The sequence below is a fragment of the Carassius gibelio genome, chromosome B22 (genome assembly GCF_023724105.1).
Source record: "Carassius gibelio isolate Cgi1373 ecotype wild population from Czech Republic chromosome B22, carGib1.2-hapl.c, whole genome shotgun sequence".
Taxonomy (NCBI): domain Eukaryota; kingdom Metazoa; phylum Chordata; class Actinopteri; order Cypriniformes; family Cyprinidae; genus Carassius; species Carassius gibelio.
The window spans coordinates 37389544-37406191 of NC_068417.1; the positions used below are offsets into that span (position 1 = coordinate 37389544).

Sequence of the window (16648 nt, forward strand, 5' to 3'; positions counted from 1 at the left end):
TTTCTCACAGAGTCAGCTCTATTTAATGTCTTCTTTCTTGATCTTATTGTGCAAAAAAATAAAAAAAATCTTCATAACCTTCACCATCTAATTCAATTAAAGAAGACAAATCATTTTTAATGTCGTGTTGATTTCAACAGCATTTTAACGATTTTCAGCACTTTCACAAACACAAAGTAATTGAAATAACTACAAGTGTTTATTTAGAAAAATCATGGGCGAGTATAGACACGAACTTCCTTTTACAGACGTATGGAATTTCAACCACTACCAAACATACCCAGGAGACCTTTTCTTTTTCCTAAAAAACAGAAAAGGACATTATTTAGTTTGTGTAGCTGGTAAATAATGCCCGATTAATTAATCACAAAACAATCATTTGTGCAACTGGGCTTAAGAATTCTTGTGACAACATGCCCCACTCTCACTTTATGTATTAAAGAGCTGAACATGAACATGGAAACTCACCATCTTTCTCGAGTACGGTGTATGTGGTCTCCATTCCGGCCTGGATGTGGTCGGTGACGTGACAGTGCAGGAGCCAGGTGCCAGGATACTGCGGACGCATGGTGACCGTCTGGAACGTCCCGGGGAACAGATCAAACACGTCTGCTCGGTGTGTTCCACTGACCTGCAGGAAGAGCCGATGGTCATCACACTCATGCTCTAGGAGATTTCTACATGTGTGAGTGGGATGGATGGATGACCTTGTAGTCAAAGCTGTGGCCGTGGAAGTGTGCAGTGTGTATGTCCACCTCGTTTCCCATTCCCATCAGATACCAGTACACTTTATCTCCAACCTTCATGTTCAGGCCTTTAAGATTGCCGTAGACTAAACCATTGATTCCTGTGATAAACAACAGAAAAACCATTAGTTTATCATCAACACATCTTAACATTTTGGCCATTTTTACACTGGAGAATAATAATAACAGGAATATTCCTTACATTACTGTCTGACATGTCCTCATCCTCAAAAACCATGATCAAAACAATGCAATCCAGAGATATTGAACTCACCATGCATCTTGTTGCTTTCGATAAACTCCTCATCCTCTTTAAGTGTCTTGGGAGGGTTTTTAACATGAGCTTTGATGTTGTCATCCAGATACCAAGATTCATTCTCATCAAAGACCATGAAGAGCAGAGCGAACTCCTCAATCTCTTTCTTCAGCCCCAGTGTTCGCGCCAGGCTCTTCTTGCAGATGACCAGCGGACCGATCAAGCCACTGTACATGTCCTGCATGAGAAGACCATCAGAAAGACTCTGGCTGCTTTCCAAAACCTCTACAGATATAAGTGTGTTACCTTCTAAGACACCTTCTTTGGACCAAATTCTAAGGCAGTGTCACATTTGCACCAAATGCATTTCAATGAAAACAAATGATCCAAAACGATGGACGAGTAAAGAGAAATGATCATGAACTACATTTCAGATACTACCGAAAAAAGTAAAACAAATGCATTCAGTTAATTTAAACTGGCCTGTTTATATTTTGTGTACTTCCAGCTATCATGCTTTTAGCTTAGCAATATGCTAACGTCAAGCTCTTGAAAACAGCTGTGATTGAAGTCTCCTTTGTACTTTCAGGATGCTACACACCATCCGATCAAATAATAATAATAATAATAAAAACATTGATAACCATTTGTATAACCACAGATGAACTACAAATACCAAGGTTAGACTATGTTTAGTGTAGCAAAACCAGGATTCATTTGCAGTTACCTTGGTTTAACTGTAGTAACCATTTTAGTTGTAATAAGCCATGGTTAGTTTTCATATGAGATGCAAATGTACAAATGGGATGATATGAATTAATATGAATTCGCCAATAATATGTCAAAAGGTAAAATAGCTATGAATTGCCATAAGATGTATAGGAAGGTCATTAGGTTTTAGTAAACATCACGCTTGTTTTGAACACTTGTTTCACTTGGTGAGGAAGGTACCTTGATAACGTCTACAGTGGAGTAATAGGCTCCGACACTGCATTCCTCCTGCTCTTCTGTCGGCCCAGAACTCTTTGGGAGGTACCAGGTATAGGTCTGAGTTTCACCTTGAGTAAACAATACATGCATTTAGACTTAATAAATTGTCAACTGTCAGCATTATTCAACTGTCAGATCTTACCTGGACGTGTCAGGGCCACCTGAGGACTGTCAGTTTTGACTCCATGGGCGTGTATGGAGTACGGCCTCTTAGCCATGTTCTTAAACACAATCTTCACTTTTTCTCCCACTTTACCATGGACCATGGGTCCTGAGACGAGCATATTTTGAAGGTTGACTAACATATACACCAAATTAAAGTCAACCATCAATGTACAGGATAATCTACAAATATTTACCCATAATTCCCAGGTGTTCCATTTCAGCAGATCTCTCCTTGGGTTTGGTGAAGGTGTCATCAGTGTACTCTCTGTACAGCACCTTCTTATATTTCGAACCAATGAATTTGCCTTCTTTCGTTAGGAATTCATTGCCTGGACTGAATATATCAATATAAAATTGATTTAGAACTTGCGTGTGATACAAACACACACAAAAACAATTCACTTTTCAGAGATTCTTACCTGAATAGTGTTTGGATATTGAATTTAGATCAAAACTACACTAGAAAACAAACTAAACTACATTTAAATTTAGTTGGTCACATTATGTCACAACTCACTCAAGATCAATGGGGTTTGGTGTCACTGATGCAGTTATTTGCTGATAATCTTGACTTTCCCCATAGATCTCAAATCTTATCAACATCTGTATGTTCATGCTTTGTATATAAACCAAATCTGGCATCAATGATGCTCAACACCACTGGTGGTTCTTCGTGTATCTTTGCATTTGGGATGCATGAGTAAGGACTTGGAATACCTGTCTTTCAGACCATTGTGCATCTCTCCCTCCCATGTGCGGGTGGGTGAATAGTCCCAGTCCATCTCAACCGCAGCGATGTAATACTTCGACTGGTGTAGCATTGTCTCAGACTGACGGTTCCAGAAGCGACACTTTTCCACCGTGTAGTTGGCTCTCATGCCTCCATGATAATGATCTGTGGTTTTACATCCCACCTCAAACTGTCCTGCAGACGCCATGTTACATCATCAGAACAGCACAAAATGTGTACAACTCTGATGTTCATCTCAAATGCACAATCATGTAAGTAATGCTCAACAATGTTCAATTAGGTAAAAAAATATTTTGAAGAATTTACAATTTGGTCCACTGACTTTCTTTGTATGGACAGAAATATATTTAAAAAAAACTTTGTTTTTCCACAGAAGAAATGCATACAGATTTGGAACAACATTGGTTGAACATGTAAGCTAATCAAAATGAGAATTTAACAACACCATTCTAAGTTGATTAAAATACCATGTCATTAAAATGATACTTTTATCTGTGGCACATAGTTGTTCTTTGTCACAGAGAGATCAAAGAGAGAAGGGATGGGACTGTACCCATGCTGTCAGGCTCCATAATGACAGTGTTAGAGATATGAGGAAACACGTTGATGGTGTCTCTCCTGGTGTCTTTGTAGAGGAACCGGTTGCCCTCAAAGTAAAGCCCATGGATGTCAACCTCTGATCCCAGTCCAGACAGATGCCAGGACACCTTATCACCTTTACACATACTCAAGCCTTTCAGATTCCCATACATGTATCCATTGAGTGCTGTGATTGAAAAACCAAATATCAGTAAAAAAAAAAAAAAAAATTATATATATATAATGGTTTGTGTGCTGCAGAAATGCAAAAGTGCTTACAGTGCATTTTATTGGACTCTTGAAAGTCTTCATCTTCTTTATTTACAGATTTGGGCTGTTTTACGGATCTGTGGATGTTGTCATCCAAATACCAGCTCAGGTTCTCATCAAACACAGTTGCAAGAAGGTGGAACTCTTTGTCCACATTTTTCTGTGATGGAATAAAAATATTGGCAAAGCTATGAGCAATAAATTGTTATTGCATTGTTGGGAATATCCAAACCCAGATGAAACCTACACTCTGCTTGCTACCAATCATCTACCAATACTGTAGTCCTTTCATCTCTACACATTTTACAAATGTGAAAATGCTCAGCATACTCCTCCCACACCTGCTTTCCTGATTTGAGGGTTTTAGGCTTGCAGATCAGAAGAGGTCCAACCAGCCCAGAGTTGGTGTCTCTAATGGGATCCACCGCTGAGTAGTACATGTAAGTGATGCAGTCAGGATCTTTTTCAGTTGGTCCTCCATCCTTAGGAACCACCCACTCATACTGGTAGGTGGTGTCAGGTCGGACCAATGCAGCAGGAAGTGGCTCGACCACTCCTGAAAGATATCAACAACAATTAATTTTTAAATAATTATAAATAATATGAAGGACCAGACTTGATTTTACATAAGAATTCCCAAAATGGATTCAGAGCTGAATGGGGACACTTTATATTTGGCAATATTGTCAGCTTGATTGCACAGACACTATTGGAAGAGAACTGAACTGAGCTTGACGATGATACAGTATAACTGAATCAATGAAAAACTGTATTTCAGTCATGACGGAGGGATTGGCATGGTAATGTAGATGTCAATGTTAATGTGTTTAGTCTTGGTGGAATAGATCTGCTACTGCTGTTGCAGAACAAAGTACTGAGACTTACTACTGCCAATGAGCATGCTGTGAGCATGGAAGAAACACTGCTGCTGCACATTTAATATAACATGTATGAAATAACCCCTATATATAACATACACAAATCACCTTGTAGCAGATCTATACAGGTGGAGCTGGGGGAGGTGGAGGGTTTCTGAAGCAAGCTGCAACTAGAAGCACTGGTCTTATATTTTAATGCTGAGCATGAGCTCATTGGCTATCGATATAGGAGAGAACCAGTCAGCTGCCATGTGATAATTATGTCATTAGGTCAGATTGAGTTAGACCTATTGGACTGCGCCATCTAGAGTTTCATGCCAGCTCTCAAATCTCTATTTTGCTGGAAAAAAAAAACTAAACTGTTTACTATTATCCTCTTTTTAGAGCAGATAAAAATTTGTTTCCAATATTGAAACATTGTTTTCCTGTTTAACATTATCTAAAGCTTCTTTGACAGTCTGTATTGTATAAAGCACTGTGTAAATAAAGGTAACTTGGCTTGAGTTGACTTGTATATTGCAAGGCTGTACAGTCCTGCTCCTGGAGGGTCAATGTCCTGTAAAGTTCAGCTCCAACCAGAGCAACACACTTTCCTGGAAGTTTCTAGTAATCCTAAAAACCATAGTTGGGTGGTTTTGGTGTGTTTAATTAGAATATTAGGATTTGACACCTATGGGATAGTGGGTCATGAAACACAGCCAGTACCCATGAGTACACCAATACCCAAAGCATCCCTGCAACCCTATATATCGGTTTAGAAAATGGATTGATCAGTAGCTAGTGAACGGTTTATCAAGACTTTTTTTTTCATATGGAGTAATGTGAACTGTGATTCAGTTTTCCCCTCTGTTCAATGCCAGTAAAGCAAGTCATGCGTTCACTATCACTCAGAGAGGGATCTTTGGTCTCTCATGGATTTTGACTTATTTGTTTGATTTGTTGAGTCCAGCCAGGACTGGAAAATACATTTTACGCAATGACCACTGGCTTTGATGCAATATTAGACTTAGTAGACAACATTCTGGGTTTGCTTTATTTACACAGTTATTGTTCTTACTTGCTTCTTTCTTGAGTTCCCGGAGCTTCTTGGCTGTGTATGACTCTGTATAAAAAAACAAATGGAAAAGGATGATGCTTAGTTTAGGTCTGTCACCCATTTTTATACATTTATTCAGAGAGGTTTATTCTTTACCTTCCAGGACGTTGTGGTAGAGAGTTCCATCCATTTCTATGTTATATTGCACCCCATGAGGTTGGATACTATAGGGCCTACTTGCTTTATTTCTGAATGTCACTTTAATTGTGTCCTCTTCCTCTGCTCTGATGACCGGACCTAAAAAAATATCCCATGAACACCAATTTCTAATTTGAAAAATCTCATAACATTTAAAGCTGTCACAAATTCACTGCTGTTCCTTCTGCTCTGTGGACAACATTTGTGTACACTGTAGTTTCATTACCCAGAATTCCAAGATGCTGCTCCTCAGGGGTCCTCTCTTTGCGTTTGGAGAATGTGTCATCAGTATATTCCACATACTGGACCTTCTTGTATTTACCACCGATGTGATCATTGCGGCTATCAAAGAAAGTATCTGATACACTGTGGATTTTCAGAGACACAAGTTTAAATGTAAGGACAAAAGGAGATTTCCTTTGACTTTAATATGCATCTCAGTGAAGAGTTTAAAATGATATTTTACCTGTCATCAGCTAGTTTCTTCCCTGAATACTGGTTTATCCCTGTTGGCCCATAATCCCAAATGACTTCCTCAGCAGCAATGAAATACTGTCTCGTTTCTCCAAATGGTCTGGGTTTATGCACATTTGGGAAACACTTCTTAATCTCAAAAATGGCTTGCATGCCGGCTAAAAATGGGGAGAAATGTCATTAAATGCAACACAAAAAATTCTAACAATGCAGAATGCACCCATATTTTCTTTCTGTACCTTCCAGATGATCATTGACCTGACAGCTGAGGAGCCACTCTCCGGGATTATCCGCCACCATCTCTACATTCACAAAAGTAGCTGGGAACAGACTGACAGTGTCAGTGTGGTGCCGTTTGTCCGTCAGGATCTGTCCGTGGAAGGAGGCTGAGTGGAGGTCCACCTCGTTCCCCATCCCAAACAAGTGCCACTGGATCTTATTGCCCATGCACATACTGAGGTCCGGCAGGTTACCGTAGACATAACCGTTGATAGCTACAGTAAAGTTCAGAAAGGACGTTAAGATTTCTGGATGGTTCACAGAATTCTTTTAATTAATAGAAGTACTTAGGATATACTATATAGTAGCTATACTAGTATTCTAGGGAATTCATAAAATGTGCCTAGAACAGGGTTTGATCTGATGGCCTGTTCACAGTTCATTAGACATTATTCTAGGACATTACTACTGAACTCACAGTGCATTTTATTGCTCTCCTGGAAGCCTTCATTGTCCTTGTTGACTTTGGCAGGAGCTGTGCAGTAGGTCTTGATATTTTCATCCAGGTACCAGCTGAGGTTCTCGTCAGACACCGTGAACATGAGGGCGTAAAGATAATCAGCTGTCTTGTCCCCATGCACGTCTAGAGAGCCTGAGAATTGCAAAACACCAAAGAATCATTCATTGTTAGTGGACTATATCAGAACTTAAAGTGTGTTAATTACAGTATACAGTGACTTTCTTGGGAGTCAACTTTTTTTATATGAATTTAGATAAATAATGTTAAAAGTACATAATCATTTGAGTCATCATTTGCATTCCAAATTGTCACTGTGTAGCAGCTAGCCAGATATATATATATATATATATATATATATATACATATATACATACATACATACATACATATATATATATATATATATATATATATATATATATATATATATATATATATATATATATATATATATATATATATATATATATATTTATTTATTTATTTATTTATTTATTTATTTATTTTTTTGTTAAATGGGCATGGTTCCCGAAACACTGATTGTAAAAGTTTGTTCAAATGATCATTGCGTAATATGCATAAAACTTGTACTCTTTACAACTTTGTTTTCCCAAGTCTTAACAGAAAGTTTCAGATTTAATAGTGACAGATATTGACACATATCATGTAAAAAACTAGATAAAAGATGTCACTCCTTCTTTAGTTTTATCCCTCAGACTTTAAAAGCATTAAACGAAAATATTGCCTGTAAAATACAATCTAATGTATGCTTTTAAACCAATAAATTCATTAATAATTAACATTTTCACATTAATTATTGTTGTGTTTATTTTAGGTTTAAACCTGACTAAATCATCATATTTGAAGTGGAACTACATTTCTACATTACGATTGCTTGTATTTGAACCCGCAACATTACTGAGAGATCCTAACATTTGAACTTTGAAGTGAAAAGAAAGGTTTGTACCTTTTTTACATATAATGAGAGGTCCAATGAGACCTGAGGTGATGTCTTTGGGGGCGTTAACATGCGAGTGGTATATTCTGGTTAGACAGTTAGTTTCATCTTTTCCAGGACTATGGGAAGCCGGTAGGGTCCAAACATAGGTGTACGATTTTTCAGGGGCCACTGAATCATCAGCTTTCTCCACCTTTTCTGACGAGTCGGGATATAGTGCTCCTGGAGATGAATGTTAAAAGAGATGAAAAGTGAAGTGACATTCAGCCAAGTATGGTGACCCATACTCAGAATTTGTGCTCTGCATTTAACCCATCCAAAATGCACACACACAGAGCAGTGAACACACACACACACTGTGAGCACACACCCGGAGCAGTGGGCAGCCATTTATGCTGCGGCGCCCGGGGAGCAGTTGGGGGTTCGATGCCTTGCTCAAGGGCACCTAAGTCATGGTATTGAAGGTGGAGAGAGCTGTACATGCACTCCCCCCACCCACAATTCCGTCCGGCCCAAGACTAGAACTCACAACCCTTCGATTGGGAGTCCAACTCTCTAACCATTAGGCCACGACCATGATAATCAATTTGTGAGCTAGAGAATGTTATCAGAGGAATTTAAATACTACTTTGACATCACCTTCATTGGTCTTGTTGTAACTGAGGCCGTGTGGATGGATGGAGTACGCTCTTTTGGCCGTGTTCTTCAGGTGCACAATAACTACGTCACCTTCTTCTGCACTAATGAGGGGTCCGAGGAAGCCCAACCACTTGGGTTTTTCTATCTCCTGCCTGTAGGTGGCGTCAGTATATTGCAGGTACACTGCCTTCTTATACACCCGCCCGATCCGCTGCTCTCCCCTCTCCAGAAACACCCGTGCTTCTCTGCCAAACAGCAAAACAGGGAGCTCATTCACCATTCATTGTTGAAATTATTCATTTTCAGCAAAAAAGTAAATAACTGGAAATATATAAGTGAAATTGTCATTAAAGTTCCAAAGAAGTATACAATAATCTAAATAGCAACTAGAGAGCATTTAAAATGATTCAATGTTTACTAAAATGTCATAAGCTAATTTCTTGCAACTCATAACTCAGTTTTATACAGTGTTTGTACTCACTCATCTTCTTTTATGGTTTTGTTCTGAATCAGGTTTTTACCACTAGGAGCATAATCCCACTGAATCTCCTTAATGGCAAAAAAATATTCCCTTGTGATAGAAGACGCGATTCCAGCGCAACACAAAACCCCGATCAGTGTCCACTGCAGCCCCTTCATTTCGGTTGCCTGGGATTTGACTGTCAATATGGAGCAGATGCTTCACCTCTTTAAATGATGAAGGGTGACCGCAGTCAGCCAATCACAACAGACCTGAACAGGGTAAGTTCGGCACTCTGGCAATACATGACCTCATGAATTTACTGGCAGTATGTGACCTAATGAACTCTTGGAAACTCCTGTCTGTCAGAAAACCCTATGTCAGTTAGCAATCATCAACCATCTGTCTGATAAAGCTTGTGTCTGAGTCAGTATAATATCCCCCATTTGGATGCTTTGAATTAATTTTGAGACATGTCTTGGTTGTACAATTTATAGATACAATTCCAACCAAGCAAACAAAATATTATATGAACTGGATAAGATTTGTAAAGAAAAGTAATCACCCCATTTCTTGAGTGTGTTTGTGCACGATTGACGTGATAAACACTGCTGACCAGAAAACCCCAGCTTGTATGCATTGCGTAAAAAATCAATAGGGTTTGGGGTATTTGTCTCATGTTGAGTTGAGTAATGTTTGTCTGTTGGAAAGACAGCGGAGAGCAGGACAACTAGAGCCCCAGATACAGATCCCCTGTAAAGACCTTGTCTCAGAGGACCACCAGGACAAGACCACAGGAAACAGATGATTCTTCTGCACAATCTGACTTTGCTGCAGCCTGGAATTGAACTACTGGTTTTCGTCTGGTCAGAGGAGAACTGGCCCCCCAACTGAGCCTGGTTTCTCCCAAGGTTTTTTCTCCATTCTGTCACCGATGGAGTTTCGGTTCCTTGTCGCTGTCGCCTCTGGCTTGCTTAGTTGGGGCCACTTCATCTACAGCGATATCGTTGACTTGATTGCAAATAAATGCACAGACACTATTTAAACTGAACAGAGATGACATCACTGAATTCAATGATGAACTGCCTTTAACTATTATTTTGCATTATTGACACACTGTTTTCCTAATCAATGTTGTTCAGTTGCTTTGACGCAATGTAGTTTTTTGAAAGTACTATATAAATAAAGGTGACTTGACTTGACTTGTTGGGACTTGACAACTCAGGGGTTGAAATACTTTAAAACTCAATTTAAATGCACTGTGACAGATCATTTTTAAATAATAAATCAAGCTAAACTGTGCAAATATTTGTTGACAAATCATACCTCACTACTCATGAACAGGAGAGATACATGTAGGGCAAAGGTCAAGAATTGGCCCCAGTGTTGTTTGTACAGAATTACAAACAGATAAAATGATCTTACAATAAAGTCAACATATAAAACAAACATTTTTAGCAACATGAAGTCGGCTTAAAGGTCTCACACACTATGCCAAAGAAATTTCAGGAATGTATATGAGGAATAAAATGAGTGAAATGTAGCCATCTAGGAAGGGCTGCAAAGCTATTTTAAAGGTTGTAGGACTCCGAAGAACCACAGTGACAACCACAAATCTCTAAATGGATAAAACTTGGACCACAATCGGCCGACCTACCAAAACTCCTTTAAAAGCATATCAACATCTCATCCAGGAAGCCATAAAATAGCCAAGGACAACATCCAAGGAGCTGCAGGAATCATTGACAGCAACAGAGGTCAGTGTTCACAACTCCACATCAACAAGACATGCCAGAAGAGGCATCCCGAGGAAGAGTGACAAGGTCAAACCCACTGCTAATCCAGAAGAATGAGCCAAATCAAATGTACTTTTAGGGATTTATAATGTTCATGTTTTCAAACATATAATCTTCGTAGTTAGAATATCTCAGTTTCTTCATTCCATATTAAGGCTTGTCAAAATGTTCCCAAACACACCTTGATGATCCTTAAACCATTTGAGAGGATGATCTTTTAGCAGGAGGTCTTTCTGTCTGGAGTGTGTATGTTCTCTCTCTTGCTGGTGCAGGTTCTCTGTGAGTGCTCTGGTTTCCTTCAAAATCTAAGTTGTGCCTATGGCCTGAAAAGCTGGAATAGGGTCTAACATAAGTTTATGTGTATAGACGTTAAAAACGGTGTTTCTGCATTGCAAAAAAAAACACATTAGTTCATTATCTTTCATGTTGGCAAGTTTTGCAGTTAACATTGTAAAAAGCTACTTTCTCTCACTAAGAGATAAGCTGTATTGCAGATGTGGGCTTGTTTTAGCATCCTTTCACCACAACCACTAACTAAACATTAGTGCTCTCAGAAGCTATATACTGACAATCCTGAGCACTGAAGCTGTAACATCCCTGTGAGCCTGAGTTGATTGGAAGATGGATGGGTGGACTCTGTTATATGGAAGGAAAATGTCTGTGAAGCACAATGATCCCAAGCAAAAGAGTAAATAGACCCCTGAATTTCTAGTTGAAAATGAAACCGATTGAGCTGCTGTGGCAGGACTTTATTCTATACTATACAGTTCATGCTTTAAGTGTAAAACCTCCAACAGGGCTGAGCAAAAGCAGTTCTGCGAAGACGAGTGGATGACTAACCTCTTGTTATCTAATGCATTTTGCTACTAAAGTTGGCTTGACCATTTATTAGGACAATGATTATTTTTTTTCATATGGATGTATTTTAGAGATTGCTTACTCAGGTTTTCCACAAATAAATCACAAATAAATTTCACAGCTCTGTAGATGAAGAGTTTATGCTCATATACTTGTGTAGCTTATGTTGGGCCAGAAATCTGCATGCTCTCAAATAATGTGCCAAGATGATCTGGGCAAGATCTACAGTATATATTATATATACACCCATTTATGTTCCAGAGATTATTGCTGAGACTGGATGATGAGTCTTACGTTATCCAACATTTCCCAAGGGATTTATTTGACATTTCCTTGTATTATAATTGTGAAAACCACAAAATTTGAAATTATACACAAAATTAACAAACAGAAAAAACTGGTCTAAAATAAGACCTATTAATTCATTGATGGAAATATTTAAAACAGCTTTTATAGGTATATAAAACAACATTCATGGTCTATACTTTTATCAGTCTCAATATTTAAATAATTTACAAAACATGTTCCAATGCAAAACGAACAGAACTCATACAAAAATACAGTTATATTTTAGCAAAATGCACATCGCAGGTAGAGTACAATGCAAATGTTTGTTTTAAACAGAAAACATGCACTGCTAAGACAAACTCGGCTGGAGTGATGTGGAAATGTCCCGATGCATTCAGCTCAAACGTGTTAGTGTTTACATTATTTTATCCGAAGTGACTTTCGTGGCATGGTGAAGTGTGTGATTGACAGATGCCTCGGCTCTCTGATGAACCAGCGGCTCTGCTGCAGATGAGCAGTCCTGTTTCTGACCGACCGAGGCTGGAAAACGCTCCGTCCTCAAGTGTTTAGACTGTACTCCTGTTTGTAGCAGCACGGCCGGCACACTGCGTTGACCAGTCCGCCGACGAGCTGCAGGAAACAGAGGAGGAACTCCAGGGCGCTGAGACCCAACAGGATGGACAGCAGCGTCACATTCCACTCCACTATGTGTGCCGGCTGGATGCATTCGGACCACCTCTCTCGAGCAAACAGATACCTGAACAAATGGAGGAAAGGAGTTCAAGACTTGTTTCTTATAAAGTCACCATCAAAGCATTTTCGAAAGAAAAAAATGAGCTCATACTTTCCGCCATCATGCTCAAAAGGATAGATCCAATCGTTCTGAGAGTAGCAAAACGGCCCCTTCAAGAGAGCCATAGTGGAGATCAGGAAGCAGTATGTTGAACCGGCTAATCCCAGCAGAGCCGCGAACACCGAACCACACATCTACACACACACACACAAGTGCAACTGATGAATCTGGCTGATCTGTACAACATGTCTTCCTTCCCAACACTCACCGCACAGCTGTCTGTTCCACAGGAATCCACACACTTCCCCATCCCCAGAAACACGCAGGCCGGTATCAGCATCTGAATGTGGACAATGAGTTCTTAGAACAATACGACTGTCTAACTGAGTGATTGCACATCATTTCCGCTGGCATAAATGGAGTATCCAACAAGAAAAAACATCTGGAATGGAACAATGGAATTAAGTGGGATAAGCCTGGAGATATCAGCAACAAAGAAAGAGCGGGTCAGAAGTGCACCAGTGTTGCATTTTTATAAAAAGTTATGAATATATCATCAACCAGGTATAACTGAGTATACTACAAGCACATTCACATATTTATGTACATATTAGGTATATTTATCTGGTCTACTTTAAGTCTGCTAAACTGGAACAAGTAATTTTGTGCTCAATGTACATTGCAGAAATTGTGTGGAAGTAGTGCTGAATATATACTGAAGTCTGATTAAGCTGAGGAGGAAATATTGCAAGGATCCTTTAAATATCTTGCATTTAAAGGCCGATATTATTCAGCGATCATAAAATCCTCATCAATAATGGAGTTAAAACACCTTTTAGGCTTAATATTGAGAAATGTGCATTGTGCACAAGTGATACTTCAAATATTTAGACGTTTACAGGAGTTTATAAGTGTTTACTCATAAAGTAAAGACTTTGGTATTCTTGTTTCCTCAGCTGTATGTTTTGTGGATTAGGCTCCTTTCATCCACTTGTTTAACCGTTAGCTTTCCATTAAGCTGTTCATTGTTTCCACACTTTGACCAGAAACTAAAAAATACCCCAAAAGTTTAGTTTGGGGCCCAATCTTATTTTCAAGTATTGTATTGTAACGTCATTTCAGAAATTCACACTCGTACGAAAGGTCCGCCCCTAGACCCACCCTAATGTTAACCCTCAAGAAGGACAGGGTAGATTGTACAAATCCACCAACAACTGACCAATCTTTCAAACTATTTTGAGAGTGTTGCTCGGTTTACACACACAGCTGCACAGATGAGCTTCTGAACAGTTTCCTAAACCAAAACCAAAGTGTTCTTATACACATTTTTGAGTTAAATTGGTGGTTTGTCATTAGCCTGATAACCCTTTGCAACCTAACCCTAACTCATGATTATATAGCTACTTAATCTTTAAATAACATTGAGCTTTTTCACACTTGAATTAAGACATACAATTTCTTCATTGGAATGGTTGGGTCGCCCATAGTGCAATCAGTGTTTGTCCCGAAACCTCAATCCACCAAAACTACTCTTGTCTGCCAACCACCAGGACACAAGAAAACATTCACACCGACACAAATCTGATACTCACCACCAAACCACCTCCACCAATTCCCATGAAGTACCAGACATAGCTGGTCACATGATTATCCTTAACGTAGCTGATCTTTCCGTCGGGAAAGAAGAGCAGGATGTTTGCTACGATGCAGCAGGTGGCGAGAGGGATGAGGGCGAAACCCAGAGACCTGGCGAAGGCCAGAGAAAACATCTTCACTCTGAGCAGAGGGAGCGAGGCCAGGCGGCTGTAATCCGGGACAGGAAAGTAGGGTGGTGGACGGAGGAGAGGAAGGGTTTTAAGAGACTACCCCCCTCCTCGGCCCCCCAAGAGGAGGAGGAGACAGGAAACGGGCTGACATTATAAAGTATGACTGGAAACTCTCTGACAGACGATATGACTGGGGGGGTGAAAGATGCATTCCAACATAAACGTTTTTACAGTTTAACTTCACATCACAAGCTTTGAGCTCAAGATTGTGAAATTACAAGGTGCTTTATAGAAAGAGAATCAAATGGGATATTTCTATCAATATCCACCTTTCAGTATCCACTTGTTTCACTAGCAGGTCGACAATGGAACACAATACGTTTATTTATGATCTCTTTTATTACAAAACATACAAAGATTAAGCAGTTTTGTGGTAAAAGGAAAACAATAATAATAATAAATTTAGTTTTTAACATAGTCAGAACTGGTATCAGCTATTCATTCTTATTTCTAAACGTATTGTACCTACATAAGCTTTTAAAGGATCCAAGGTTTCAGACATGCCATCGATTAGAAGAACCATTTTGGAGCCAGTTTTAATAATATAACAAACCTTTGTTCCATAGAGAACCTTTTTTTTTGGAAAGGTTCCACTGGTTCTTTTTGGAACCATCAAGAACATTTATTTTAAAAAGGGGCCCGTTCAGAAGTTTGGAGTTGGTAAGATTTTTAAATGTTTTTGAAAGAAGTATTGCATGTTTAGAAAGACTGCAAACAAACAGTAAAAACAGTAATACTGTGAAATATTATTACGGTTCTCTCTTTGAATATATTGTAAAAGTGAAGCTGTGTTTTCAGCATCATTCCTCTATTCTTCATCTGATATGATGATTTGCTGCTCAAGAAACATTTCTGATTATTATCAATGGTGAAAACAGTTTAGTGTTTACACTTCTAATCTGACACTGTAGATGGCATCGCTTACTGTAAGGTAGATCACACTCATGAAATCGCTTTGATGTAAAACTCTTTCTCCCAGACAGTAACGAGATGCAACAGATAGAAAAATGTAGACTTTTTCCTGAAGTTTCCTTAGTTTCTCCCAGAGAAAACAATGTTTCTCCTTTAGCTTTCGGAAGTGATGTCAAAAAAGATATTGAGGAGAACAGCTGAGACAACACTGCACTTGACTGGAAATCAATGAAAACAACATTGGTAAAAAACAAACATATTGTTACTGCGTCCTAGCACACTTTTGTTTATGGTGGAAAAATCTGTGTTGAAGCAGATGAATCTGAAGGATCAGAATGATATGTCTGCAGTGTTTGTGTGATTCAGTATTAGCCGTTGCTGTAATCAGGCTTTATGAATAAAACGGCCTGTTATGGGGAAGTATGGCAGTATATTATGTAACTCAACAGTTTTCCACAGAGGACACAGACGCCCACTGCTGTGTTTGCTTGAGCTGTGTGCCGAGGGGCTCCGAGAACAAAACATACACTTGTGTCTTGAGAAACATCTGTGATATGACAAAAAAGAGTTTTGTGGAACAGCCTTGATGAACTTCATGATCATCTGATAGTGGTGAAATCTCAATGTATTCAATAACTCAGATTTCAGTGTGCCATTGATTTAAACCATTTACATTTTTGTACATAATATGTGTTAAGAATAGTTCAGTTACTTCCCTTATTACGTGTTGACTTGTGAAAAAGTAGACTTTAAATTACTTTTAATATTTTAAGAGTATCTTATTACACTTTAAAAGAATATGTTATACTTTAATGTTAACTTAAAACACTGTAAAGATACTGTTCTTGATTTCTAGTATAAACATATAAAAACTCTTGAATCAAGATAAGAGATGACTTAAGATAATTCTTGTTTTATGAAAAAAAAAAAACATTTTATTAATAATTTTATAAAACATTAAAATGTAGTTAGTTTTTGCTTAAAACAAGGCAAAATATCTGCCAATGGGGCAAGAAAAATATTTATTATTATTATT

General features: G+C 38.7%; 2 protein-coding genes and 1 long non-coding RNA gene across 4 annotated transcripts in view; 1 reads left to right on the top strand and 2 right to left on the bottom strand.

Annotated features, from left to right (window-relative positions):
- Positions 1-180: 180 nt before the first annotated feature.
- Positions 181-9345, bottom strand: cp (ceruloplasmin). The gene is made up of 20 exons (XM_052590386.1): positions 9161-9345; positions 8680-8924; positions 8050-8262; positions 7041-7214; positions 6583-6837; positions 6336-6501; positions 6096-6235; positions 5828-5968; positions 5693-5737; positions 4099-4313; positions 3767-3917; positions 3462-3674; positions 2875-3082; positions 2352-2491; positions 2135-2263; positions 1954-2060; positions 1021-1240; positions 708-847; positions 469-631; positions 181-301 (listed from the first exon to the last, which is right to left on the bottom strand). Exons 1-20 carry the CDS (start codon positions 9316-9318, stop codon positions 261-263), a joined length of 3264 nt encoding a protein of 1087 aa, XP_052446346.1. The 5' UTR covers positions 9319-9345; the 3' UTR covers positions 181-260.
- LOC127987938 (uncharacterized) overlaps positions 9291-16648 on the top strand; it is an 89130-nt gene continuing 81772 nt past the window's right edge. For both annotated transcript variants that reach the window (XR_008161473.1, XR_008161474.1), the window contains exons 1-2: positions 9291-9420; positions 9851-10050. This is a non-coding gene — a long non-coding RNA (uncharacterized LOC127987938). The remainder of the gene's footprint in view (positions 9421-9850; positions 10051-16648) is intronic.
- On the bottom strand, positions 12197-14712 carry tm4sf18 (transmembrane 4 L six family member 18). The gene is made up of 4 exons (XM_052590398.1): positions 14467-14712; positions 13143-13214; positions 12926-13068; positions 12197-12838 (listed from the first exon to the last, which is right to left on the bottom strand). The coding sequence occupies exons 1-4, from the start codon at positions 14641-14643 to the stop codon at positions 12640-12642; spliced, it is 591 nt and encodes a 196-aa protein (XP_052446358.1). The 5' UTR covers positions 14644-14712; the 3' UTR covers positions 12197-12639.

What these genes read in the sequence shown, in the direction of transcription:
- cp (XM_052590386.1), bottom strand. Translation starts at nt 9,318, where the DNA reads ATGAAGGGGCTGCAGTGGACACTGATCGGGGTTTTGTGTTGCGCTGGA. An exon ending in AAAACCATAAAAGAAGATGA is followed by an intron (nt 8,925 to 9,160) that starts GTGAGTACAAAC and finishes GCTGTTTGGCAG; the next exon opens with AGAAGCACGGGTGTTTCTGG. An exon ending in GCAGCATCTTGGAATTCTGG is followed by an intron (nt 5,969 to 6,095) that starts GTAATGAAACTA and finishes ATATTTTTTTAG; the next exon opens with GTCCGGTCATCAGAGCAGAG.
- tm4sf18 (XM_052590398.1), bottom strand. Translation starts at nt 14,643, where the DNA reads ATGTTTTCTCTGGCCTTCGCCAGGTCTCTGGGTTTCGCCCTCATCCCT. An exon ending in TTGGTGGAGGTGGTTTGGTG is followed by an intron (nt 13,215 to 14,466) that starts GTGAGTATCAGA and finishes GTCCACATTCAG; the next exon opens with ATGCTGATACCGGCCTGCGT. An exon ending in TTTGAGCATGATGGCGGAAA is followed by an intron (nt 12,839 to 12,925) that starts GTATGAGCTCAT and finishes CCATTTGTTCAG; the next exon opens with GTATCTGTTTGCTCGAGAGA.